Source organism: Notolabrus celidotus, chromosome 1 (assembly GCF_009762535.1).
Source record: "Notolabrus celidotus isolate fNotCel1 chromosome 1, fNotCel1.pri, whole genome shotgun sequence".
In the NCBI taxonomy this organism is placed as follows: domain Eukaryota; kingdom Metazoa; phylum Chordata; class Actinopteri; order Labriformes; family Labridae; genus Notolabrus; species Notolabrus celidotus.
Window position 1 is genome coordinate 30,346,454 of NC_048272.1, and position 27,313 is coordinate 30,373,766.

Sequence of the window (27,313 nt, forward strand, 5' to 3'; positions counted from 1 at the left end):
TTAGTGTTGTTAACTGGCTGCTGGCCATGTTTTCTTACCATTTAAGTTGCTCGATAGTAATGTTAGTTAGCTGTAAGTTCTGATGTAAGCTCACTGAATGCACTGTAGCCTGCAGTTAGCAATATTATTGAATGATGTAGGGCAGTGGTGGACAAAGTACACAGCTTCATTACTTAAGTCAAAGTATAGATGCTCCATGTAAAATATTACTCCAATACAAGTGAAGGTTGCTCTGTCATATTATTACTTGAGTTAAAGTACTGGAGTACTTGCTTTTAAAAATACTTAAGTTTTCTAAGTACTTCTTAAAAAATCTTAAAACCTATTTTCACAATACATAAGTGCAGTCAAGAAAACATAGGAGTATATTCTGTTACATCATGTTTATTTAGAAACCATTAATTGAAATCTCTAAAAACTAATGGAATAAAAACAGAAACTGAGTTACTCCAAGCACAGACAGCATAGTTTGAAATGTTCACCTGGAATGAAACAAATGTTACGTAGCTCAACACACTTTCTCAGGTTAGACAGTGAATTTTTGTACGTTTGGGCAGAGTGGGAAACAGGGAGAACATTTCAAACGATACGTATCATTATTCATTTCAAAAACCTCTAACACGTCTGAAGATATGGCCATAGGCGCTCAGGTGGAGAATTATAGCCATCATTACCACCTCTAAATGAACTGCCTGATCTGAGTGAAGATTGCTCTGTGTTTGCTCCACATTCAACCGTGGAGACACATGATATACAGGTACGACTAAACCACTGAGACAAACTGAGCTACACAAACACATGTTATTGTCTTTGGGATCAGATTTCAGAAAAGAGAAGGAAATTCATGAGCTGACTTCAAAGCAAAAGTAGTGAGTAACTAGAGCACTGATAGAAATGTAGTGGAGTGAAAAGTACAATAATTGTCTTCTAAATGTAGTGGAGTAAAAGTAACAAGTCCCCCCAAAAAATAATACTAGTGTAAAGTACAGATACTCAAAAAATGTTCATAAGTACTGTACTCAAGTTAATTTACTCTGTTACTGTCCACCACTGATGTAGGGTAGCTCCTTCTGTTGTGAGCTGGCTGCTTGTAGTTGTCAAGGGACCATGCAGCGTGTTTGCAGTCTGCTAGCAAAATATGCCAACCACCATAAATGTCAGCAGGCTGGCAGTACAAGCTAACCAGCCACCTCACCTGTTGTGAGCCAATCACTAGCATTGTTAGATGGCTTTCAACAAGTGACTAATAGCCAACCAGCTAGTAAAGATGTAAGCAGGCAATATTACCTAGCTGTTAATCAGGTTAGCACGCTGCTAGCTATCTTAGCTGGATGTAAGGGATGTTACCTAACAGTTCAAGGTTAAGCTAGCTTCAACATCTGTAAGCATTGTAATCTTTAGCTTTGATTATTATTGCAGGAACTCCCTCCTCAACACTCATTATGTAACATTAACTGTAAGCAGACCTGATCCTCTCGCTCAGTTGTTAATTGAATTAATTTAAATTATAGATTAATATTAATCATTTGAAACAATAACATCGTACTCAGAGACGCCTCCCCATCTTATCAGCTTGGACCACATGTCCGCTCTCCGTCTGGCAGTTCATAAAAAGCCTGTTATCCTGATTTTATTGGCAGACTGACAGGGCAGTCAACATAATCCTGTTGAACTCTGAATAAATGCAAGCTGCTGCCGTGCTGTACTCTGATGCATTCACCAGGCAGCTGCAGTTGCTTTCAGACTTTACATGCAAAAAGAATAAAAACAAGTGCTCACCTTTTTGCCCTTTAATAAGAGTGTTATGAAATGTCTACTGTAGTGAAAGAAGTGAAAAGTTTCCCTCTGAACTTCTCCATCAGTCACAGACTGTCGGGTGTGAAAAGTCTGGTTTGTGTGAGTTATGAGTCGAGCCAGTGTGCATGAAAAAGTACAACAGACCTCATTTTTGGCTGACTGATGTTATCAGCTGCAGCTAATTAACGCTAATGTTGTGAGTCAGCCAAACTACGAGCTCGGCTGTTGTCTCTTTAATGAGCTTTGATATGAGAACCATTCACACTCAACTAAACAACTCAGAAAAAAAAACAAAAACAAGACCTTGAATAAATAACTCTTTTACCACAGTATAAACCTGAGGTTCTCTATCATCGTCTACTTAAACAAAAATAATGGCTGTACAGGAGAGTTCAGACATATGTTCAATGATCTTGCATTAGGTAGTGGTGGTATGCAAGGTCACAGTGACACCACGGATCAATATAAGTTATCTACCATTTATTAAACGATTAATGTAACATCACTTGCATGACATAATGAGTTTATAAATTTACTCTAAACTCGACCCTGACCTTTTTGTTGCCTAAACGTAAACACAGACATGTTTTTTCATTGAGGAAACAAAGTGAAGATTACTTAAGATAAGATAAGATAAGATAAGATACTCTTTTATTCGTCTCACAACGGGGAAATTCATGGAGTTACAGCAGCAAACAAAAAGGTTTACAGTACAAGAATTTCAACAAGAGTATATATAGAAAAAAATTGTCCATCAGAGACGACAGCTTGGCCATAATTCTCCTGTCAGCCACCACCTCCACAGGGTCCAGGACTGAGCTAGCCTTCTTCGCCAGTTAGGTCAGTCTTGCTCTCCTGCATCCTGTCCGCGCACAGCAGTTGAAATCCTTCCAATGTGGCGTTCCTGTCTGGTGTTAGCTCTGTTAGCATGATGCTACTCTGGTGCTGGGTTAGCTTGTCCACCTTATCGTAGATAGATCTTACATTCCCCATAACGGTGGGTGGAAGGACAGGTCGATGTCGTCTTTTTTAGCTTGCACCTAAATACCAGCACGTCATCCTTGCTTCCTTCTCCTCAGCTCGCAGGGAACATCGGGCCTAGCATCGTTTAGCATCAACATGCTACGGCTGCTAACAGCTGATCTCGTATGTAACCTAGTTACCATGGATACACGCAGGATCTCCGGACACACACAGGAACAAAAATAGCAAAAACAGCACTGCAAACGTTGCCAGTTTGGTGTCAATGGCCAACAAATGAGTCATTAAAAGTCATGACAGGCTCCAAATACAAAGATAACTAAACAGATATGAAAAAAAGAGCCAAAAAAAGAACAATGAAGAGAGGGCTGCTGCAACTAGCAGCCACTCGAGCGGCGCTAAGCAATGGAAATTAGAAGTTTCTTTTTTTTTAGAAAAAACTAAGACTTGTTAACTACGCCATCTGGTAGTTTTTAAAGTGAAATGTGGCATTCAAAAACACAGGTGTTATTTTCCAACAGGAAGCAGGAAGATGCTACAGTGGCCTGGCTATGGTGTGTCAAATGGGACAAAAGAGCAAGCAATACATTTGTCATAACATTTCTGCACAACTGATGTAAAGATAACGACACATAGAGCAACAAAACATACAGAAACATAATATGACAAGACATGACCCATAATTTCTCCTTAGAAATGTTTGTTTTGGACTGTGTCCTGCAGTCACATGTACAACAGAAGTCACACATACTCCATAAGACTTTACAGAAAACAGCAACCATTCATTCAAACAGTTAAACAACACATAAACCCCTCTGACAGCAGAAACATATTGACCTGGTCTGAAGGACCCTGATTTTCTCCCAGATTGTAAACTGATACTCTGTAGGAGGAATGTGGGTCAGATCAGACACTTTTTTTCCAGTGCCTGAGTCATGAGTCACCTTGTTCAATCCTTTGTTTATTTTGTAGTTTTTCTCCTTGTGTTTTGTTGCGAAGTTATCTAGATATAATTTGTCATCACCCTTGTGTGTTTATACCAATCGGCAACCTCTGGTCTGAAAGTGTGAAGCTAATGCAGTATTATTCAAAACTGCAGTTCATGGAGTGTCCACTTAAGGCTGACTTTAGGCAGAAGCAGCAGAAACCACATACTCACCCATTCATAAAACACGATCTTTGCAGCAGAAATAAACTTATTTACAGCCGGGTTCAAAAAACAGTTCAGGTCTGAACATCTAATTTACCTATCAGCACACACTGTAATGGGGGTGAATTTATTATAACTTGTTATTTTTTAAGATATTAAAGTTACAAGTTTTGCTAACTAGGGGCGTGGCTGACTTGACTGACTGGCAGGCACACTGTAGCTGATAGCAAGGAGGTTAAAGAGCAACTCCACTTCTTTGCGTCATACTAGGTCAACCAAAGTTAGGTTGAGTCAGCATTTCAATATGGCGACCGTAAACTACAGGCTTAACAACTCTGCTTCAGAATCAAATAGGTGACATCACAGAGACCTAGTCTATATATTTACAGTCTATGGTCTGTACAACCTGTGTGTATTGTTCTAGAGCTGGTTTTGAAAGTTTTCCTGTTTTATTTTGTAGTATTTTCTTCCAGCTGTTAGGTTTGTGTTCAATGTCGTGAATCTGAGAGTCGCTCATTTCCGTGTGTCTGTCTCTCTCAGGTCAGGAGCGTATCGGCATCGATTCAAAGTACGAGCAGGAGGGAAAGGTGCAGTTCGTGATCGATGCAGTGTACGCCATGGCCCACGCCCTCCACAACATGCAGAGAGACCTGTGTCCGGAAAACTCCGGCATCTGCCCGGAGATGGAGCTGGCCGGAGGGAAGAAACTACTCAAGTACATCCGCAGCGTCAGCTTCAACGGTAAGTGGAGGGATGGCTTTGTCCTCCTGCTGTCTGATTTTATCACTCACGCTTTGTGCTTCAAGGCCAAGACACATGAGTGAATGTTTGAACAAAAATCGAAACCCAGCGGAGCAGTCGTCATAAAAACACTCCTGGCTGAAGAGGTGCATCAAACTGTCCAGATTGTCTAATAAAACTGCTTCTGAAGGTTTTTCTCTTATCCTCTGTTGAGTCCACTCTCTTCACTGTGCCTAATATAAGGACATTTAAATGCCAGCACAACTGCTGGACACTAAAGAGCTCGCCCACAACACACTCATGAAGTTTAAGATCTACTTTCAGTCAGAGTAGAGGAGAGACACTGCTCTCTGTATCTGTTTTTGAGCCACGTGTTGCTGTTTGCTCTTGTGTCATACTCTGATAGTCTGCAAATCTGCCACAGTGAAAGACAAACAGATTTAAGCGGCTTCAGTGCTCATGGATGTCTTATTATGCGGCTAAGAAGCGTGAGTACACACTTCAGATCAACTCCAACATTGATACTTTTTTGTAATTTGGGGAAAAGACAGGACGACATTATGTTTTTAACAGACCTGGTAATCTACCTTCGCCTAATTCTAATTTTACCGACCCCACCTTGAACACATCATAATGTTACTTTATGTCGCCTTGCTCAGTTAGCTAACTAGCTTTTCATCTGCTTATTTCAAAATCCTGAATACTGATTTTAACTAACTGGTCTTGCTGTTAAGTTTGGAGGCTTTGAGTGGAGGAGGACGACTGACCCACCGCAGCAGCTGGAAACAGTGTTTTAAACCTGATGACAACTGGAAGCGCATTTGGTTCAATGTGATGCACATTGCAATGTGCTCAACCATGGAGGTTGTGTTACCCCCTTGCAAGAAATGATTCTGCAGCATAGATTGGATTTCTCTTCCTCTTTATCTTTGCCTCTGTAAATTGGAGCCAGACTGACCACCAGGATTCTCCTTTGTGTAGTCTAGCACCTGTTGGCTGATAATTCAATCTCATTCAGAACTTTTTCAAACAATGTTTGTGCATCATTGATGTCATTTGATGATGTGGCTCAGCTCGAGATATAGCGTTACATCATAAGATTTGTTGAGAGTCTAGCAGAAATCTTGTTTCTGATTGGTCCAAACCCTGTAACAACAGGGATTAAATCTCAATAGCAAAAGTTATGTCAGGGACAACGGGATCACAAATATCATATCGCTCCCCATGAAGGAGTCCATCATATTTCCCCTCTGTCTGTTGACACTGTGGTAAAATCAAAGCAGAATAGAACAGAATGGAACAGATCAAAGCAGAGTGGAACGGAACAGATCAAAGCAGATTAGAATGGAATGGAATTGAATAGATCAAAGCAGAATAGAACAGCATGGAACAGATCAAAGCTGAATGGAATAGAACAGATCAGAGCGTAATAGAATGGAATGGAATAGATAAAAGCAGAATAGAACAGATCAAGGCAGAGTGGAACATAACAGATCAAAGCAGAATAGAAAAGAATGGAACAGATCAAAGCAGAATATAACAAAATGGAACAGATCAAAGCGGAATGAAATGAAACATATCAAAGCAGCATAGAATGGCATGGAACACATCAAAGCAAAATAGAACAGAATGGAACAGATCAAAGCAGAACAGAACAGAATGGAACAGATCAAAGCAGAATAGAATGTCATGTTTCTAACTCATTGAAGCATCATAACAGCTGTGATTAATTCCAGTCAACAAAAGCGATGCTTGGGACAACCTGATCACACATACCAAATCAATCCACAGAAAGTAGTCCGTCACGTTCCCCCTCTGCCTGTTGACACTGTGGTAAAAATGTTAGTGTGGTCTCAGGCTGGTCTGGTGAGTGGGGAAATAATGACAGTCAATGGGCACAGATGTGAGAGCAGCCTGAAGAGTTACCGGTCCTGGCCCATCTCTTCATCAGAGTCCAGCTCACCCTGAAGGGAAATGGGTTTTTTTTTTTGTGGAGAGGTCTCAGCATTTCACAGCCTTTCTGAAGAGACAAAACAACAATCAAACCCAAAACAGTGACAATAAACACAAATATCTAAGCTAATCAATCAAATACAGTCTGACATTAAAATCATAAAAACCCTAATTTGCATAACCACCTGCTCACTATACATTGTTTCTGCTGAACCAGGTGTTTGATAGGAGCAGGTGTCAATCCCCAGCACTACCAAACACAGACAGAATGTAATTTTATAGATTATAAGACATGTGGCTGACTGAGAAAGTGATCTACCTTTAAGTCAATGATGTTACGCTGTATTTTATCTTCAATATAAACACTTGAGCTGACGTGTTTTAATGTAACGTTACACTTTTAATCACACTCTGGCTGTTGAAGTGTGCAGCTGGCTATTGTCTGCTCAAAGAAATAAAAACATGGACTAAATTTAGGTCACTCTTCTGCTTGAAGGAAGCGGTCTGTATGGAATTAAACTAATTAAAGTCATTAGAGGAGCTGAGTGCTGCTGCACACTGCAGGATGATGCAGAAGACTGTACAAAGACGGTGCATATTAAATGATTGCAGCTTTAAATCCAACTAAAACAAAACAGTCCAATGGTAAAATATGTCACCTGTAACAGAGGTGCACAGCTCTGTCACCATTAACAGCTTTTGTATGTGATAGTGTTCATGTACTCATGCAGAATGACGCAAAATGAAAATGATTATTCTCCATAACTGCACTGAAGGTAAAGTAATGAAAATAGAGAGAGTAAAAAGATTTTCTGTGGAGGTAAAGGTAAATAAAAAGCACATACAAGGGCAGTACAGATCACAAATTTGTTCCGCTTAGCTTCCCGTCCCCGCTGAGGCGTGGAGCCTCTTAGTGAACAGGTGTTGTAAAGTGAGATGATATATGTCTCTGGTTTTAAAGGGGCAATAATTAAACCTTTTATTGCCTCATATCACAGAGTGACTGCTCTCATGAAGTCAGTCACTGAGTCTGTGGGAAGATCTAAAACTTACTTTCCATCCAGTTGACTTTGTGATCATAAACTGCCTGAGGAGTTTCATCACCCCGCTCCGCTCTTCAGACGTCCAATAAAGGAAGACGGAGCTACTTTATGAGCAAGGGCTCGACCTGCGAGGTCTTTTATTCTGCCGCCAACATGCAAATGAAATAAGGAGTTATTATATCAGTATTATGCAGCATGGTATTATTGTCTTTACTCCAGCAGCCTGCAGCTGAAGGATGAAGGTCTGTGTGTTTAACCCTGTCAAATAACACTTACCTTTATTTTCATCTCATACATATTATTACCACTAATGCTGGGAGAGATGCCTGTAAAGTGAGCTTAGCCAACAGTAGCTCAATATTAAATAAAGCTTCCCTAAACTTTTGCAACAAAGCAGATGTAACTTTGCACCCTAAAGGAGGGTTAACTCTAATCCAGATAAAGATACTACTGGTGATCAGGAGAGCTTCAGTTTCATTAAACTGTACATCAGATATTTGAAAAAGTAAAACAAGAAGGCAAAACATTAAGAGCTCCCCCAGCTGAGTGGCTGCAGTACAGCGTAAATAGGCCCTGCCTTCTCCATGTTAACAGATAGGACGTGGGTCAAACTGTAAAATCAAACACAGATGAATAATTGTTTGTCTAACATCATTTCTGTGATTACACAATGTTCATGTTTCTGATTAGTTCACTTTGAATTAGTTATTTGATGCTATGATGAGGCTCCTGCAGTGCTGTGTGCACCGGAGTATCAGAGTTGAGGAGGATCGGTGAGAGGAAGCATAAAAATCACAAACACAAGAGTCATTGAACTTTCCATAACTGTGAGTGTCTGCTTCAAACCCGCAGGGATGCTGTGTAAAATGTTAAAATAACATAATTTGATGGTTTGTAAATCGTTTAAAGTCTAAATTTAACTGAAAATACACCATAGACAACATACAGAGACAACACAACATGTAAAAACTTGTGTAATGCTAAAAAGAAATTAAGACGTACATCACTCTTTAGTGGAAATCACAGCATTGACAACAGACATGACTATGTAGTGGAAGTAACTGCATTTAAAAGAGACATGACTCTGTAGTGGAAATCACTGCATGGGCTCAAAATCACTTCAAAACATTGCCTGTGAACACAGTTCATCACTGCATCCACAAATGCAGGAATAAACTGAACCCTGCAAAGAGGAAACCATTTATAAACATGATCCAGAAACACCGGAGACTTCTCTTGACCGTCTTTATTTTATTTTCAGATAAATATTGTCTTTAAATGATTTGCAAACCATCAAATCAACATTTAAACAGCATTCCAACTCTGTTGGAATCGTGGTTGTGAAATACATCAAGTACTGAACATTTTTTTCAGCTCTTCAGCACCTTTCGGTAAATATTACTCCACTCCATTTCCATAACAAGCTGTTTGCAGTTGCACCTGCATTACTCAGCACATTATTTGCATACTTTTATGGTCTTAATGCAGGAGGCAGTGCCGTGGAAATCTCCCCCTCCAGAGAGATTCTTTTATCGGCTAATTAGCGAAGCCTGCAACGTGCTCATTTGGAAAGAAAGTGGCAGGTGAACCACTCGCTCAGGCTCCGTTTATTACGGGCTTATAATTACCACAGAGGAGAGAAAGGAAAGGGATTAGCTTTCAGCGTTTCTGCCTTCACCTCCTCCACGTTTGCTTCTCTAAAAGAAAGGAGGACTTTTTCTGAGATAACAATAAAAAGAAAGAAAGAGACAAAGCCATTTATTTCGGGATAGAAACAAACATGAGCCAAATATCGACTGAGAAACAAAATACATTTCATATAAAGAGGTTGTTGTGTGCAGCCTGTTGGAGCTATTAACCCTCGTATTGATCTGTAGCAGCTGCCTGCTCACGGCAGGAATGACTAACTGAGCTGCAGACACCAAACAGAGACCGAACAGAGACAGACATCGGCTCTGAGCTCTTTAAAGATCGGCTCTCATTTTTAAATTGAGAATCTATTTCTTCAGTTTCTGTCAATCCAGCTTTAATCCAGATTAAAAAGATTTTCTTGATTAAGCCACAGCTACAGGGTGAGCTCAGAGAAGACGTTTAACTTTCATCACGAGTCTCAGATCATTCTTCAAACATTATAAAATACTTTATTTTCAACTTCAATTTTATTGATTTTCTGTCTGTATTTCTTTCATTTCCCTCCTTAAAATATTTATCAGTCATCTCTGACACGAAGAGAGAAGAGGACCCCACATTCAGAGAGTCTTTTTAAAGCTTTACTGATATAATGTGGACAGCACAGTGCAGCAGAGGGCAAATAAAAGGCTTAAAAGCTTTATGAAAGAAGCATTTTCTTCTTTTCTCTCCTCACTGTCATAAATAAGCTCCATGCTGCTCACACCTGCATGTACATTCGGCACATACGAGTCCACTTCTCACAGGTGGGTGGCCTCGGTGCCTTCGCTCTGACATACAAAACATCATCCCCACCTTCTTCTGCTGCAAGTGTTAAAAGTTGCAGATTGGATTTAGGTGGCATCACACAGTCGTTTGCCTTTCGCCTGGGGTCAAAGATAAGTGCTGCCATTCCTCTGAGATAATTGCTTTCGATCTCCGGTGTTGAAGATCAGATTGAGGATTTAAATATTCAGTCTTCTCAGCTAACCTCTTCAAAAAAAAAGCAGCTCAAGAAGAGGCTGAAGGCTTCTCTCCAGCGTCATTTCTGGACTCTGGACTCTATATTATTGTTTTAAAATGTTATTAATGTTAGGTGACGTATGAAGAGGCAGGAAGACGTTTTCAGGTGGTATTTGGGTGATGGATGGATGAAATTCCCATCTGGTCTGAACATCTTCCTCTGCTCCAACTGGCTGAGCATGAAATATAACCCTCTCTAAATCTGACCCATTGACTGGATATAAATATGAACGGCATGCCCTGATGCCCCCAGTTGTGAAAAAAGAAGCCAAAATACCACTATAACGCATGCTGACATATCGTTCAGTGGAACCCACCTAACCTTGTTGCTAAAGCGTGGTTGCTCCCTCAGGTGGGTCCAGCCACAGTGTTACAGATTCTTGTGAGGGTTTGAAGCAGACACTCACGGTTATGGAAAGTTCAATGACTCTAGTGTTAGTGTTTGTTAAGTTTCCTCTCACCGTTCCTCCTCTACTCTGATAATCTGATAATCTGGTGCACACATGGACGTAGTATCCATGACGTCACCCATCTGTTTCTGAAGCAGTGTTTTGAAGCCAATCGTTGGCGGGAGCCATATTGGAAATGCTGACGTCAACCTAACTGCTGTCCAGCTAGTGTGAAGTAAAGAGGCGGCTTTGAGCCTCCTAGCCAACAGCTACAGTGTTCCCGCTTGTCAATCAAGTCAGCTGTGCCTCTCATAGTAGAAAACTCGTAATCTCAATATCTTCGTAATTGCCACATTCTGAAAAAAATTCTCCCCCGTACAATGTGTGTGCCGATTGAGAAATGAGCTATCCAGACTACACTTGTTTTTTGTACCAGGCTGTAAACATGTTTATTTCTGCTGTAAAGATCAGTTTTTTGGAATGGGTGTTTACATGGTTTTCAGTTCTTCCGGAGCCAGCCTCAGAAACTGCAGTTTTTAGCACTTCCGCAATGGCTTCAACTTTCGCACACAGTGGTGCAGGAGCCTCAATGGTCAACAGAGCTGTCAATCATAGCATTAATATGGAAAATTACAGCCACATATTTTTTCTATAAATCTCAACCTTTTTTGTCAGAATTCTGCCTATGATCTCGGGATTCCAAGAGAAAAGTCAAAATTCTGTAAAAAAGTTGGATCTTACTCTTGTCGTCTTTCCTACTCGATACCTCTTTTTATAGCATCAAATAACTAATTCAAAGTCAGAAACATGAACATTGTGACATAAACCATCATCAGAACTAACTATAATGATATAAACCATGTTTGACTAACATTTATTTGACCTGCGTTTGGATTTTACAGTTTGACCCATGTCCCATCTGTTCACATGGAGGAGGCAGAGTTATGGGCTATACTACAGATAGTTAGCATGGGGAGCTCTAAATGTTTTCGCTTGTTTTGGTGAGCTGCAATGTTGCTATCGTTTTGACCAGGTTCCATAAGCACACTTGGAAACATGTCAACATTCTTGGAGTTTTGTGTTCATGTGTTTCCCTGTCATGTTGCTTCTTTCCTGTTGATGTCGACTAGATTATGTTTGCAGTTAGCTCGGAGTTGCAGAAGCAGGTCGAGCGTCTCATCGTGATCTTGTGGTTTCATCTCCGGCTCCTCTGGATGTGGGACAGGAAGTTGGTGTATGGATGCAGAATTAGGAGCGGGCTGGGGTGGATGCTGCACTCACAGAGAGGAGTCAGTGTGGTGTAATGTGAGATGGCAGTTTGCCTTTATTAAAGCAGAGCCTCCTCATTCAGTCATAGATACTTTAAGTACATTAGTATGACACAGTCACCCCAGCAGACATGCCTTCGCTTACGTGCGCTCTTTATTTATTATGAACAAAGAGCCGCACACACATCGGATGAACTCCTGCTGAATCCTTATCAACAAAACAACAAAAAGTATGAAGAATGTTGTTGTGAGAAGGAGAAGGAGAAAGCTGTAAAAGGCTAATGTGATGTCTTTGATGAAAAATGGCAAATATTCTACAGAAAAAAAAGGTCTGGTGATGCAGACTGCAGAAAGTAATGACCACAGAGTTTGTCCAAAACATCCAATTCTGACCCAAGGACATCCTGAGTTCTTTCCTCTTCTTATTTCACATTGACGTCTGAAACTATCTCTTCCTACTCCTCCCCTCAGCTCTTCTTCTGTCCCTCTCTCTCTCAATTTTCACCTTATTTCTATTTTCCCTCTATCTGCATCCTCGCCTGCTTTCACTCTAAATTAAATACGGACTTGAAAGAGACTCCTGGCCCACACCAGAGCGAGACCAGCCAAAGTAAATAAACACGGTGTCTTTGGGCCGGGGGGAGACGGAGGAAAAAGGGGAGAGGAATAATGAAAGAGAGAAATAATGAAGGAGAGAAAGAAAGAAAGAGCAAGAGGGGACTCAGGGATGGCGGACACAATACACTCACTAACAAAGGATGCTGTTAGACGAAGAGAGTGCAGTTCTAAACTAGCGGAAGGTAGCTGATGTCATGCTACAGGGTAATTCTGGTAAACTTCAGCTGCAGTTCCTCCACTGGCCACTAGAGTGTGTCTGCTGCAGTGAGTCAGTCCCCATAGAGCCCTTTACTGTTTGTGGAGTACAACAGTTTGCCAAGATACGTAAGGAAGTTAACCATCAAAAACGCAATTGTTACCTAAACAAAGTCACTTTTACGAACAGTTAACGACTTCCAGCTCCGTGTGAAGTCACTGAATGGATAGCAGACATCAGCAAGTATTATTATCTCTCCATATTGAGTCTTAATGGTCTTATTAGGTCATAACCTCAGCACAAAACCAACTTTTTCACAGTGAAATCTGGGTTCAGATGTTCCGCAGTTAATATTATTCAATCACAGTCAAACCTGATTGAAGCGAAGTTGGATAAAGGAGAGATTTAATAGCTCGCAGCTACAGATGCTGCTGGTGTTAGAGTGTAAAGTGTGACCCTGTTAACTGGGGACTGTTAGCCGAGTGCGCGTCTCACAAATGCTGTTAGTTTTTCATTAAACATATCTGATATATTTTATATTAATATTACAATATAAAAATAAACTCATCAGGTATATGTTTATTTTCATATTACAATATAAAAATAAACTCATCAGGTATATGTTTATTTTCATATTACAATATAAAATAAAGTAGGATGCATTCGCGAGGACTCTTTTTATGTATCAACAGCTGTTCTAATCGCGATAATCACTGACACCTTTGGTTGAACGTCACCAGTTAGCACGGTCACTCTTAACACTAAAACACTGGTTGCTCAGAAACTGTTATAATCATGTCTGAATTTTAGAGAGCCTGAGTCCGTGGTGGAGCATCAATTCTGACAACCTGCAACTTTTATTCTGCCAACAGTTTTAATTCAGTGTTCAAAGGTCGCTGACTTGTCTGAATGAATGGAGCTAAACGTTGCTTCTGTTGCCAAAATGTGCATGCACCTCTTTGATGACGTAGGCCAGGGGTACTCAAATACATATCTTAAAGAGCCACAAATCATTTTTTCAAGAAGCCAAATGTCCATTTAATGAGGTCGGTCAGACCATTTGCAACAATACTGTAATATTCAAAACAAAATTTCCTTTTTGTTCAAAATAACAACAAAAATATAAACTACAGTCGTGCTCAAAAGTTTACATACCCTGGCAGAATTTGGGATTTTATTTTGGCCATTTTTTAGAGAATATGAAAGATAAGAGATTAACTTTTTTTTTTTGACTCGTGGTAAGCGGTTGGGTGAAGCAAATTATTATCAAACAACTGTGTTTACTCTTTTTATATCATAATGACAACAGAAACTACCCAATAAATCATAAATTCTGCCAGGGTATGTAACTTATGAGCACAACTGTAAATGTTTTTGTGTGTTTTTGTGTCATAGATGTGTCAAGAGTCCTGTTTGCAGCTTGATATGATGATTTCAGTGCATTTATTCTGTAGTTCGTACCTCTGAATTTTGAGGTTCAGATAATTCCTATGCTTCTTCTTATAATGCCGTTTCAAATTGGAAATCTTCAGCCCAGCTATAGTCTCCTGGCATATTAAGCACATGGGTCTTGTGGTGGTTGGAGGTTGAGTGAATTTAAAAGTTTCACTCCATTCTTCTTTCAATCACTGATATTCACCGTCCACTTTTCTTTGAGCAGAAAACTTGGAACACACCATTTTCGTGCATTCTAGGGTCCTACAGCTGGTAGAGTGCCAATATGTGAACTGCTCCATAGACGAAAGTGAAAGTTAAAATTGCATTCGCAGTAGTGGACTCTAAAGGCTGATTTATACTTATGCGTTGAATCAACGGCGTACCCTAAGCCGGGGGTCCGCGTAGCTCCCGCACCTATGCCATGGCCTACGCACGTAGCTGACGTGCACCTCCTCCAAAATGTAACTCCCCGTAGAGCCGACGCGGACCGCAAGCTCTGTGATTGGTCCGCTCAGCGGCTTTGTCTTTCCCGCATTTACAACACTTCCGGGATCCCGGACAACAGCCGGACATCGGCCGTGTATTTCATCTCCTCCTCTCTATTCTTCATGTAATCATGTCTGTATGATAAACAGCAACATGTATCAGCTGTAGATTAACAGAACACGCTCTGAATCGATGTGGAAAAGTAAACAGAGATCGTAGCGTGACCGGAAGCAGGCGGCCGGCTATCAGAGAGACCACACTGCCCTCAAGCGTTTCGGCGGAGAATTGCTGCGCGACATGGACACATCGACGCACAAGTATGTGGGGCTCATGTCCGCGTCAGCCCCTGCTGCGTAGGGGCGACGCAGAAGTATAAATCAGCCTTAGGTGACCCAGTAACAGCATGTCTGCGTCAAGTCCCGGTAAACACAGACAAGTCCCGGTAAACACACGGTGACCTGACCAAAACATAGAGTGAAGGAATAACAGTTCGGGGGCCACAAATAGGCGACCGGCGGGCCAGATGCAGCCTGTGGGCTGCCTATTGAGGGCCTCTGACGTAAGCTATAAAAGGGTCTATAGAGCCCCATGTTAAAATGCTACAGCAGAGTTTAACATATTTACAGGCTGGTACAAAAAAAGTTTGGGTCTATATAGCTCATTTCTGTATCCAGGCGGATTTTATTTATGAAGCAGGGCTTACAGTTCATCATTGTGGTGCAACTTTTCTTTGTCCACTTCTCTATTCAACATTTGCTAAGTAAGTGAAACACAGCAATGATTTCCTGCATTTGATAGCCTATTGACTTGACTGTTGCCTTTCTAGGACCTGGCTTTAATCCAATGGCTGTGTAGAAAGCAAGAGAGACTTATCACTATTGGCTATGTCAGATGTCCATCAATCAGCACGGTGGCATCAAGGGCTCGCCATCCCGTCAGCATCCTCATTAACCCGCTGGCGCAAAACAAATACACGTTGTTTTACACCTTCATTTCCCATCGTTCTTGCCCTTTCAGAAACCCTGCTGAAGGTTTTGATAAGAGTAGTGGGAAGGTGAAGGGTTGAGCTCACATGGTGGGATTGGTATGCTAAAAATAACCAACATAATATATTGTTGGTTATACATTATCGTTATATTATATATTATACTTTCTTTTCTCATTAATTTAATTTTAGTATATTAGTTGTCGCCATTGTTTTATTTATAGGGATAGGGTGGAGGTGGAATAGAAGACTATTGCGCACATAATGAAAATGAAAAGATGGGAAACAAACAAAAGAAATATTGTGAAGTTAAAAATCAAATCAGATCTCTCCTCAGACATCCATTCAGAGGTTTTACTCCCCCAATTCATAAAGTCCCACAGACACTGAGTCATGACTCATTGTTGAAGCTGTTTGTGTGCAGGCCGACAACGATGATGATGATGATGACTCTGAATAATCCAAACAAAAGATAAACTGTGTTGGAATATATCTGCTTCACTGATGAAAAACTGAAGCTTGAAAAACCTCATGGAGTTAATAGATCAAATAAAAGGGTGAAAAGACTACAACTCCGAGGGTGCATCACTGCAAAAACATCCCATCCCAGTTCTTTAAATGTGAGTGACGAGATGCCAACAGAACTAAAATCAAACTAACTTAACTTAAAGTTAAGGAACACTTTGAGTCAAATCTTTAATGACTGATTAACTCTGACTGGTTCTCGACCCAAAGGATTGGAAGCAAAGGCTCATGGGTAATGTAGTATTTCCACCGCTTCTTGTGAACCTGACCAGTGAACCCCAAAATTTCCACCACTCTGAGTGTTTGTTCATGTGGTTGCTTCATTAACTGAAGCATTGATTGATCAGTTGACTGATAGATTGAATCATTAATGAGTCGACTGTTTGTCCCTCACAGGAAGTGCCGGCACTGCAGTGACGTTCAACCGTAACGGCGATGCTCCTGGACGCTACGATCTGTTTCAGTATCAGTGGAGCAACATCAGCGGGCCGGGCTACAAGGTGATCGGACAGTGGACGGAGAGCCTGCAGCTCAACGTGAGTTTAACTTTCAATACTCTGCATTAGGAAGAGTCCTGAAACCAGCTCCACCTTTGTTATAATAATACCAATTCATCCCTCAGATCTCCAAAAGCCTTATAAAGACAAATCTTCATAACACCTTACTGATCTGAACTCCTTCTGATGGCTGCTAAAGCTGTGATGTGACACCTGTTTTTGGGTGGTCTATGTAGGTGTGTTTACTGAATGTAGTTATTTTACTGGGGACAGCCTCTTTTTGTAGTCCACCTTTGTTTACTCATAGACCTGTGTTTCCTCCTCCCCTGCGCAGCTGCCTGTTGGTCTGTTAGTCGCTGACACACCGTAAACACTGAACAGCTTGTTTATGATGTTTTAAACTGTGACAGCGGGGGACTATAAAACTATATATGGTTGTTGTTATGAGCGGTTATTAAAGCTTGATGTATTTTTGCAGATCTGTTGTGTCTCACGTACTGAAAATATTACAGCTGACATGTTACAGGCTGACAAAACTGGCAGAGCTTAGCTGGTACTGTCTACAGATTGGCTACATGTATAAATATATATATATATATTAGGGCTGTCAATCGATAAAATATTTTATCGCAATTAATCGTTTGATGTCCATAGTTAACTAGCAATTAATCTTAAATTGATCGCACATTTTTTTATCTGTTCTAAATGCACCTTAAAGGGATCATTTTCAAGTTTTTAATACTCTTATCAACATTGGAGTGGACAAATATGCTTGCTTTATGCAAATGCATGTTTATTATTATTGCAGCAATCCAAAACAATGACAAATACTGTCCAGAAAAATCGCCACACAACGTCAAAGGTACTCCATGCTCAAAAAATGTGCTGAAAGGGCATTTTGTCCTGAATGTAACATTACTTAGTAATACTACTGTAAGATGAGATTTATTTTGGTCTAAGTATTTGTATCATTGAGTTCTTTAAAGAAGTTCGAAATACATCTATTTCATATATTGCACTGCCTCTTTAAGGTTGCCCAGGGTGATATGGTTTTGAGTTGAAGTGAAGGTGTCACATGTTCGATGTGCTGTTGTCCTATGTTGAGGAAGAGCCATTAAAGGCATCACAACGCACAGCAGAAGTTGTCCCGTGCTCTTTCTTCCCCACAGCCCTTAAGTATAATTAATTAAGTTTCTAGTTAATGCTGTTGAAGTTTAACAGTTCCAAAGAGATTAAACAAGTCGTTACAAGGCGTTACACTACCACCATGTGATATCCAACTAACTAAACATCCTATTTTTTCTAAGCAGCTCAACACAAAGTGATTGAGCTCATGCATCACAACAACAGACGCATTGTCCATGCGTCTCCGTCACATCGACAGTAAATGCAGGTAACTTTGGTCTTGTCCAGAGAACCATTGCGGAGAGCTTTAAAGCTGAACTTGCCATTCAAACCACCCTCTTTATTAATTATTTTTTTCTTGTCATCCACAATGTTATGTTACTGCTGTATCGATTCCTTATTATCCAAACTACGGGGCGGGCTGAGGGTCATACACAGAACGTGCAAGCATTAATCGCGCGTCAAATAAATTTGTGGCGTTAAGGAGAATTTGAGTTAACTCATTATTATCACGTCAATTTCAACAGCCTAAATATATATATATATATATATATATATATATATATATATATATATATATATATATATATATATATATATATATATATATATATATACTCAACATGCAAACAGCTTTAAGTGTTTGGGTCAGAGATCTGAACTTCAGGTTAATTGAGAGACAAATGAGAAAGGAATGAAGAAAGGAGGCACTAAAATATACCAAATGTTTAAATTGTACTGTAAACATGAGCACCACAATTTCTCACAGAGCTTTATTTAGGAAAGTTTATGAAGTAATGCGTCACTCCACCTTTATCCTGACTTTCCTTAATTTGACTGATTCTTTTAATTTTTTTCTTCCTAAGTTTTGCATAAATCTGTTTTTTTCAGCTCACCACGTTTTCTGGAGCATATTTTGTTAATCTACAGCTGATACATGTAGCTGTTTATCATACAGCAATGATTACAAGGAAGAATAGAGAAGACATGTCAGAGGAGATGAAATACATCGCCCATGTGCAGGAAATACAGTGCTGCCGACATGCTCAAAGTGCTTGAACATACAGACGCTATCTTGTCCATTTGACCACTCACCATTCAGACCTCACCTCACAGACCTTTTGTCCCTATTTGTAACGGTGCTGTTCGTGGTGCAGTCTCAAATGTGTCCACAAACAGATCACAATAGAGGGAAATGGGATTTTTTAAATAAAGTCTCCAGGATGATGAAGCTGGATCTGTTTCCAGGTCACAGCCTGAGGACCAACAAGGAGTCAGAATGAAAATCGAACCAGTATATTCACTGTTGAGTCTCCAAGCATGCCTCTGAATACGCATGTGGGTACATTATTCATAAGGAGACTCTAACGAGGTTTATCTTTAGTCATGCATTCGTTAATAACATCAGATCTCAGTCCTGATAACTGCAGCTTTAAATAAAACAACATCACACTGACCTGATCCTCATCCTCATTCCTCCTGAGCGAAGATTGAAACTATCTGCATCCATAGATATTAATAAATCCCACAGAAACATGGAGCAGTGTTATCGGGTTTTCTTTTCCCTGTAACGTTGTTTTATCAGAGCCCGTCGGAGACTCGCTGAAGGATTATCAGGCCAATTTACACCAGATTTACCCATCTCTGCAATCTGAGGGGGAATCCTAATTGGAGGCTTGTTCTGGGCAGATAGTCAGAGGAGATTATCTGACTCTGTGAGAGCTTTACACATTTATTAGTCCGTTTGATCCGACCCGGCTCACAGGAGACAAACCGACCACACTGCAGGAATGTGTTGAACCGAGAGAGGACCAGGAGAAGTTATTTCAGACATTAATGTGTCTGATACTTTGGGTTTTAACTAAGAACCTGCAGAATTAATGACATCCTGACAGCCTCAGCTGTACTCAGGGAGCGTGGCTCGTTTCAGATACTTTTTAACCTCAAATAGTGGCGTGAAGGGGTAATCCCAACCCAAGGTCCATTTATATTATATATGACACAGAAATTAAACACACTCTTAATTACGCGTCGGGGTCTTGCTTCACCCTGTCAAGATTCTATTTCCTATAACTACCTGCTAATCATACATTATCCGGCTACTAACATCAGATACAAATACGTTAGCAAACAGCAGTCAGTGTTCCATGGGGATGGATTCTTATCTGCCTGTTGTGGTCAATTTAACCTGAAACTGTCCTCATTCAGCTCTCCTTCTTCTCTGAGCTCTGCGGTTCACACACCTTTAAAATTAAACGAGGAAAATGTTGCAACTTTTAACCCTGCTGCTATCATCACCCCCGCTCATGGTTTAAGTTCCTTTGTAACGATTGGTAACTTAAAGTTTCTCTCACCTGCTCTGCTGCCGTTGCTAATATTGCTGGTAAGGGTTTCCACTATGAAAATGTCCATACCCTGCTGATTTAGCATGCAAATGGAAACTAGTGTTTTAGCCACTTTGTTTTGATGCGGTTTTACCTCACCTTAAGGTCTATGGTGTCAACAAGCTGAACCAAAATGCGCCAGAACTCTTTTCTGCGGACTGATTTGACATGACATGTGATCAGTTTGCCCATGTTAGTGTAAGTTAATAACCATTGTCAAGAGGTTTTGTCCATCAGAATCAAGCGCCTTACACCGGAAAATCAGTAAGAAAGCCGGGAATTAATGGTTAATAAAAGTGTCCCAGCAGCGGATCTGATAGGGTTCTATTCTAGTCAATGTGTTAACTTCCACTGGATCCGCTCCGTCGTGTTCCGGTTGCGTCTCTGATCCGATAGCCGGAGCCCTGCAGATCAGATACGCAAGACTTGTTCTATACATTCATGCTTCCATATCCCCGTTTCTGTGAAATCTCAGAGTTTCATTATTCTGCAGAAGTCTCCTGAAATACTTCTCTACCTGCGAGCCAAAGTGATGTTTAATTATTAATCAGAGTTGTCCTTCAGAAGCAGACGCTGCTTCATGGAAAGTTTAGTCTAAATCACAGAGTTGACAAAACCGTTTACTCCTGAGAGTTAAATTTCCCTAACATCACTCTGCATCAGCTCAGCGTAGGATCTAACAGGTTTTAGAGCGTAGAAATAACACAGTGTCTGATCGCTGATAGAGTTTACACTGAGGCAAATAACAGGCAACCTTATACTAGGTTTACAGGAGGGCTTTATTTATAAAATTCCCAGCATTCATCAAAGTTAGATGCACCAGTAATGAAAATCCAATGATAATATATAACATATTAAAACACTTGCTGGGGCCATTTTTCTGCATTAAAGTCATCCAGCTTTTAATATTAAGGCTACATTTTGATAATAAAGCTTATGTTTTACAGCTAAATGGGAACTCAGGGATGTTTCCACCTCCGTGTGTGTTTACAGGTGGAGGTGCTACTGCTTCTTTTCAGTAACAGATAATGTTACCTGGAGGATTTCACTCAGGCATTTCAAACCAAAATACAATTCAATAATCACTGGCATCTATTAAGCAATTATTTTTAATCGAGCGCCCCCAAGCGAGCAACAACTGAATTTTTTCCATCAGGGAACGTGCGGCAAATTAAACAAAACATGCAACAGTTCAAAACTAAAGCAATGACAGAAACATGCAGCTCATAAAAATGAGCGTGCAACAGCATGAAAACAAATACATAAAATCAAAAACACATACAAAAAGAATGAAGATGACAACAAAAGTTACCCAGGCCTGCAGGCAGCACTGAAGACAAAGCAGTGAATTTATACATTATCAGATGTTGGAGCAGTGTCCACTGTCCAAAAATACGACTTTATAACACAAACAAAAACCTGTACGACTTTTACTGAGAGATCGTTTCTGATGGACGGATAGCTTGGTAATGTCGGAGGTCCATGTCCAATCCCCTGCAGTCCGGCTCTGTGCTCTCGACCGTCAACACCCACCATTTACGTTTTCAGAACACAGCAAGGAGCTGGACAGCTGGAGTCGTGTGGCCGTGGTTTTCCTGCGGTAATTACTGAATGAAGGATTATCCTCCTCTCCTCATCCATGTTGTCTTTATCGTCCTCTGAAAACTTCTGACCTGTTGACTCCAGGCCTGGCTCCGCTCATCATGACAGTTTCTTGTTGTTGTAGTTAAATGAAATACGATCTAGTGATAACAGTGTTTTATTCTGAAAACTAACCAAATGTTGACATTTTGTTTTGGTGCCTGACTTCCTGTCCCGCTCATTCTGCTCCTTGCAGATTGATGCGTCTTTTTCCGCCATCCAGCAAAACTACAAGTGTTGCGTTTCTGATCTGGAGGGCTCCGGCTATTGGATCAAAGACGCAACTGGAACACAACAGAGTGGATCCAGTGGAAGTTAACACATTGACTAGAATAGAACCCTATCAGATCCGGTGACAGATCGGAGACGGGCCGGACACGGATACAGTGGAATTTGGCCATTAGAGTAACACTGATTTGTGTGTCTTAAGTAAGGCAGTGTTAGCCGTCTCTGCCCTCACCAGGGTCTGATGATGGCAGGAGCGTTCGCATTTGTTTTGGTCTTTTGCGTGTGTTGTTAAAGTTGCCGCTGTCGGCCATCGTAGTTTGTGAATTGCTGGCGTTGAAAGATGCTGAGATTTCACTTAAAGAAGTTACCCTCACAGGGCTGGATATCCTGATTAAATGCACATGTCAGTATCATTAGTAAAGGTTATTAATACAGTTGTGATTTATACATTTATGCATTAAGTTAAGATTTTTCTCCACCTTTTCTCTCAACATCTGCTCATGAAGGCGTCCGAGAGTCGCCGTCAGACGAGTCAAATAACGATGATCTGTTTGAGGGAAATACTCTAAAATAATACAAGTATGATTCATCCTTTTTTGTGCACAGGTTCAAAAAGAATGAATTTATCTGGTCACTGTATTATTTCACAACCCAAAATATATCACAGAAAAAACGATAACACAATATCAGCTTCTTTCAATTTAGTGCAGCACAACCCGGAGGTGTGTGTGGAACGTGTTCCTTTTCTAAGCAGGATAAACATTTCATTCTACAGTAAAAGATGATCCTGCAGAAAGGAACGTGCGTGTTCTCTTCGATCGTTGGCAGCCATGTTTAAAGCTGTGCAGCGCGGCTCTGCTTCTGCATTCAGGCCGTGTCTCTGCTTCTTCACAACACTAAATTATTCACCTCCATCGCCCCCGGTGAGCCAGATGTGGCAGAGCTGCTGCTATTAGACCCTCCCATTATTGCCTCTTTCCCTCCATCCTTATAACTCCTCTGTGTGTGTTTTCTGCGCTGTGAGTGTGTGTGTTTTCTGCTCTGTGAGTGTATGTGTTTTCTGCTCTGAGTGCGTCTGCAGATTACAAAGGGGAGCTATTACTGAGCCTATGTGTTGGAGCGTGACAGAGGAAGTTAACATGATTCAGCTGAGGAACATGTATGCTGATTTTTCGGAGGCTGTGTGCGAGCAATCAGCATACTGAGGAGATTAATAACCTCTGCTTGAACTTACTGCTGTTAATAGAGTCAGAGAAGAAGAAAATCCAGCGGCCTGCGGGGAGCTGGCAATGATATGTATGGATCAATTATCCTAAAGTGACACACATGGTATGTCCTACATGTGTGCGCAGACGGAGGTGTGTTGTATCCGGAGAACAGAGAAGTTTGAATGAAGAGAAGTTTGACTCGTTGGAGAGTACACAGGGTTTTATTCCTCCGTCTGCAGTCGCTCCTTCCTCACTGTGCCTGCAGCGTCCCGCTGTCACAGGGCTTTGCTGTGGCTTAATGGGTCAATCAGACTTGTTTCGCTCTGATGGCTCTCTGTCAGGGTTTTTATGTGACCGTATAATCTGCAGCAGGACGACTCTTTCACTGAATCCACGCAGGAACCACCTCTCTGTTAACTCTGCAGCTCCTCAGGACGGACGCCATGCTTCTGTTTGTCTGTGTGATTCATGGCTCAGGAAACAGTCCTGAGAAGTTATATAGGTAACACTTTATATTAACTACACACTTTTAAGCATTAGTTAAGCATTAGTTGAGCATTAGTTAATACTTAACTCATCATCTGTAAAGCATTGTTCATACATTAATACTCATTTATATATCATGTACAAACACAGTTATACATGTTTTATTATTCATGAATATGACTCTCTATAATGTGTTAACTAACTCTTTGTTCATACTTTATAAATGATGGATTCACCAATTACAAATGAGCTATTATGGTCATTATAAACCAGTTATAAACACATTTACAGGTTATGATTCCAACATTTAGTAAGGGTTAGTGAACACCTTATTACATAGCAAATTATGATTAATTAAGGTAGTCACAAAGGACTTATTAGCTGCTTGTTCATGGTTTTGTGAGCTGATCTAAAGTGAGGACTTTTTATGCTTTACAAAGCATTCATTAATGAGATTTAAGACCAGCAGCACCTTAAAACACAGAAGTCACAGATATTGATTCAACAGAATAAGGAAACAGACACAACACATGTACTTAAACTTGTATTTATTAAAAGGAAACAACCTCTGTATAAAACTGTCTTTATCAAAATAACTCTTCATATTAACTTAAAATACCTTGCAACTGAAAAAGAAAATCTCTCAAACTTAAAGTGCTCACAGTGGAAAAACTCAAATAAAATATGACATATCAAATTTATAAAAAGACACAGTAACATTTAAACTCTGGCTGTATAAAACCATTTGTAAACCACACAATTTTTGTAAAAGACAGTAACATTTTACAAAAAGAAAAAACACTGGCTCAATGTCACGATGGGTGTATAATGGATACAACCCTAATTGTACTTTCTTGATATGTCATGAATGAGTCTACCAAATGCACCATCATGGTGTTTCTTTGCAAGCCATTCATTCCACTCAATCAGCATTAGGTGGTCAGAAAGCAAATGTTCGGTACGATTTCCCCTTAGTCTCCAGATCCGTGCTTTGTAGGATCTCCAAGCCCTCTCAATATGTTGGGTGTGGGCACCAGTGCGGGGGTCAACATACCACCGGCTGTGGTTGACAGTGTGATGGTCGTACCCAAGTGCAGGAAGAATGCGATATGCACGCCACTCATCGCTGATGATTGATGATCCTCTCCTCACATGATAGGAAATCAAGGGGACGAGATCTCTTCGGGATCTTTTTTCTACAAGACGTAGAATAGGCCTTCTTGATGTTTCACCATGATGACGGCTCACACCTAACATCCCAAAGACCCACTTCTTTCTCTTCCATCCACCAGCCATTCTTCCTCTGTCATACTGGTGCATGAACAAAACAAACAGACACAGATTACTTATATGAACAATAACTTGATTAATGTAATATAAATATTTAAGTTATAAAATAACTATGTTATTGAACACACCTTTCTTTTGTGTCTGAAATGGCTCTCATCGATCACAACGAACTCCCTTGTTCCACCAATGCGTTGGCCTGTACGCCTTCTCATCCTTTTAAGTGCTGTGACACAGACCTTCCGGATTTTTTTGGTCATTTTAGTCAGAGTTGCTGAACTGGCAGCAATGCTGTCCTCCATCATGTCAATCTGACGTAATCGTAAACCCTGAGAAAACCTTGAGAGGTAAATACAAAATAAGTAATGCATATGTCTCCAAAATCATTGACAAAACATTACCTAGATTATTTTGCATATTGAATGTACATTTGGCAATGAGCCTTTATAACATGCTCGTGTTTAAGGTACTATTGTAACTTGCTTACCTGTACATGAAGTTCAGCCAGTTGCTGAAGGAAACCTTTGAACCACTGAAAAAAGACTTGTGCCTGACAGAGATTTGTTTTGCCCTTCCAAAATGAGCTGCTCCACGACAAACCCTATATACATACATTAAAAAGGAAAAATTAAAATTAAAAAAATATATATTATAATAATAATAATAATAATAATAATAATCATAATAATGATAATAAAAAAAAGACAGGCAAAAATGGGTACTTAATTAACTACATTTCTTACCATGCATATTGATCTCTACTGTTGGTCCTTTTCCTCAATTCCATATGCCGTTTGCATATTCTGCATTTGATCCTTTGTTTTAAGAGTTTCCTCTTCTGGAGCCACTTTATTAGCTTTAATTGTTTTTCTTTGTAAATGAATTTCCTGAGTTTGCTGAACTTGTTCATTGTGGAGAAGAAGAGGTGGTCTGGTCTGGTCCTAGAAGTGAGATTCCTGCTTTCAGGACGTCAACATAGATTGACGTCACCAACAAGTTTTCCCGCATTGGACACGTCATCAACATGAGACGATAACTTGTTCTTCTGTCAGTGGATCGCGGCACATGATGGAAACTTCTCAACAAAGCCAAGGAAGTGTGCGGACACGGGCAAAAAAGAATGCCACATTGGAGGAGGAAACAAGGAAGGAGATTCCTGTCTGTTCCACCAGCGGTGAGTAATTATTTCCACATATGGATCAGTGTTACCCTAGGGTTACAGCCTTGGGAGTGCGGCCGCGGCGGTGCGGGGTGGGTGGGAGGGTGTGTGTGTGGGGGGGGGGGAGGCATTGTGATGATGTGCTACCTGTGCTACTCGCCAGTGGCCACCATGAAATTCTTAAACATGCTTCCATATGTCAGAGGCATTACTTATATTTAAATCAGCTATTGCGTTTCGGCAAGCTGCAGAGACAGTAGTTTCTGTGGATTTGAATATTGTTTTTGTTGATGCTGTGACTTTGGACAATCATCTTGATTTTGAGTCCTTAAAGAGCAGATTTAAATGTTGACACTCTGTCGAGTTAAATTTTTTAATGTTAACATTAGAAATCGACAAAAATGTAACATTTGTTAAATTATTTTATAAAAAGAAGTTAAAGTAGATGTGATTATTGGAAGTAACCCTCCTAGGTTTGGGGTAAGCCCCTAATGTTTTCCACGTCTGGCCAACCCCCATTTTTATTTGCCACTGCCTTCCTATCTTAGCTCATTTTAACTCACTTTAAATGCAAATTTTAATTCTATTTTTAATATACTTTAATTTCCCTTTTTCTTTTCTGTTTTATTATATTTATCATTTTAATTGTGTTCTTTTATGCCTGTCTGAATGTTTTCAATGCTTTTAATGTTTTAATGTAAAGCACATTAAGTTGCCCTCGTGTATGAAATGCTCTATACAAATAAAGTTGCCTTGCCTTGCCTATAGAAAATAAAATTAACTTGACTTCAAGGGGGGTGGGTGCCACTATTGTTATGAAAAGTGGCTATACAATAAAGTTTTTTGATATTAAATCAGATAATGGAACATTATAAATTAATTCAATAATGAACAATTTGTTTTTCTCAGTTTCATCCATGGCCTCCACTGCACAGCTTGCCGTTGAGGGGCGAACCACTGAGCTCGACGTGTGCAAGATGAGGATTGAGTGGCAACAGGAAAAAATCAACGAACTGACCAAAGAGAGGGACTATTTGA

At 40.3% G+C, this 27,313-nt stretch overlaps 2 protein-coding genes across 3 annotated transcripts in view; one reads left to right on the plus strand and one right to left on the minus strand.

The window, feature by feature from the left end:
* Window positions 1–27,313, plus strand: part of LOC117814178 (metabotropic glutamate receptor 7) — a 353,505-nt gene that overhangs the window by 238,768 nt on the left and 87,424 nt on the right. For both annotated transcript variants that reach the window (XM_034685360.1, XM_034685368.1), the window contains 2 exons: window positions 4,469–4,669; window positions 16,657–16,796. In XM_034685360.1, the coding sequence (XP_034541251.1) occupies window positions 4,469–4,669; window positions 16,657–16,796 (341 nt within the window). The remainder of the gene's footprint in view (window positions 1–4,468; window positions 4,670–16,656; window positions 16,797–27,313) is intronic.
* On the minus strand, window positions 24,495–26,157 carry LOC117814201. The gene is made up of 4 exons (XM_034685391.1): window positions 25,860–26,157; window positions 25,604–25,717; window positions 25,248–25,455; window positions 24,495–25,140 (listed from the first exon to the last, which is right to left on the minus strand). Exons 1-4 carry the CDS (start codon window positions 26,024–26,026, stop codon window positions 24,670–24,672), a joined length of 960 nt encoding a protein of 319 aa, XP_034541282.1. The 5' UTR covers window positions 26,027–26,157; the 3' UTR covers window positions 24,495–24,669.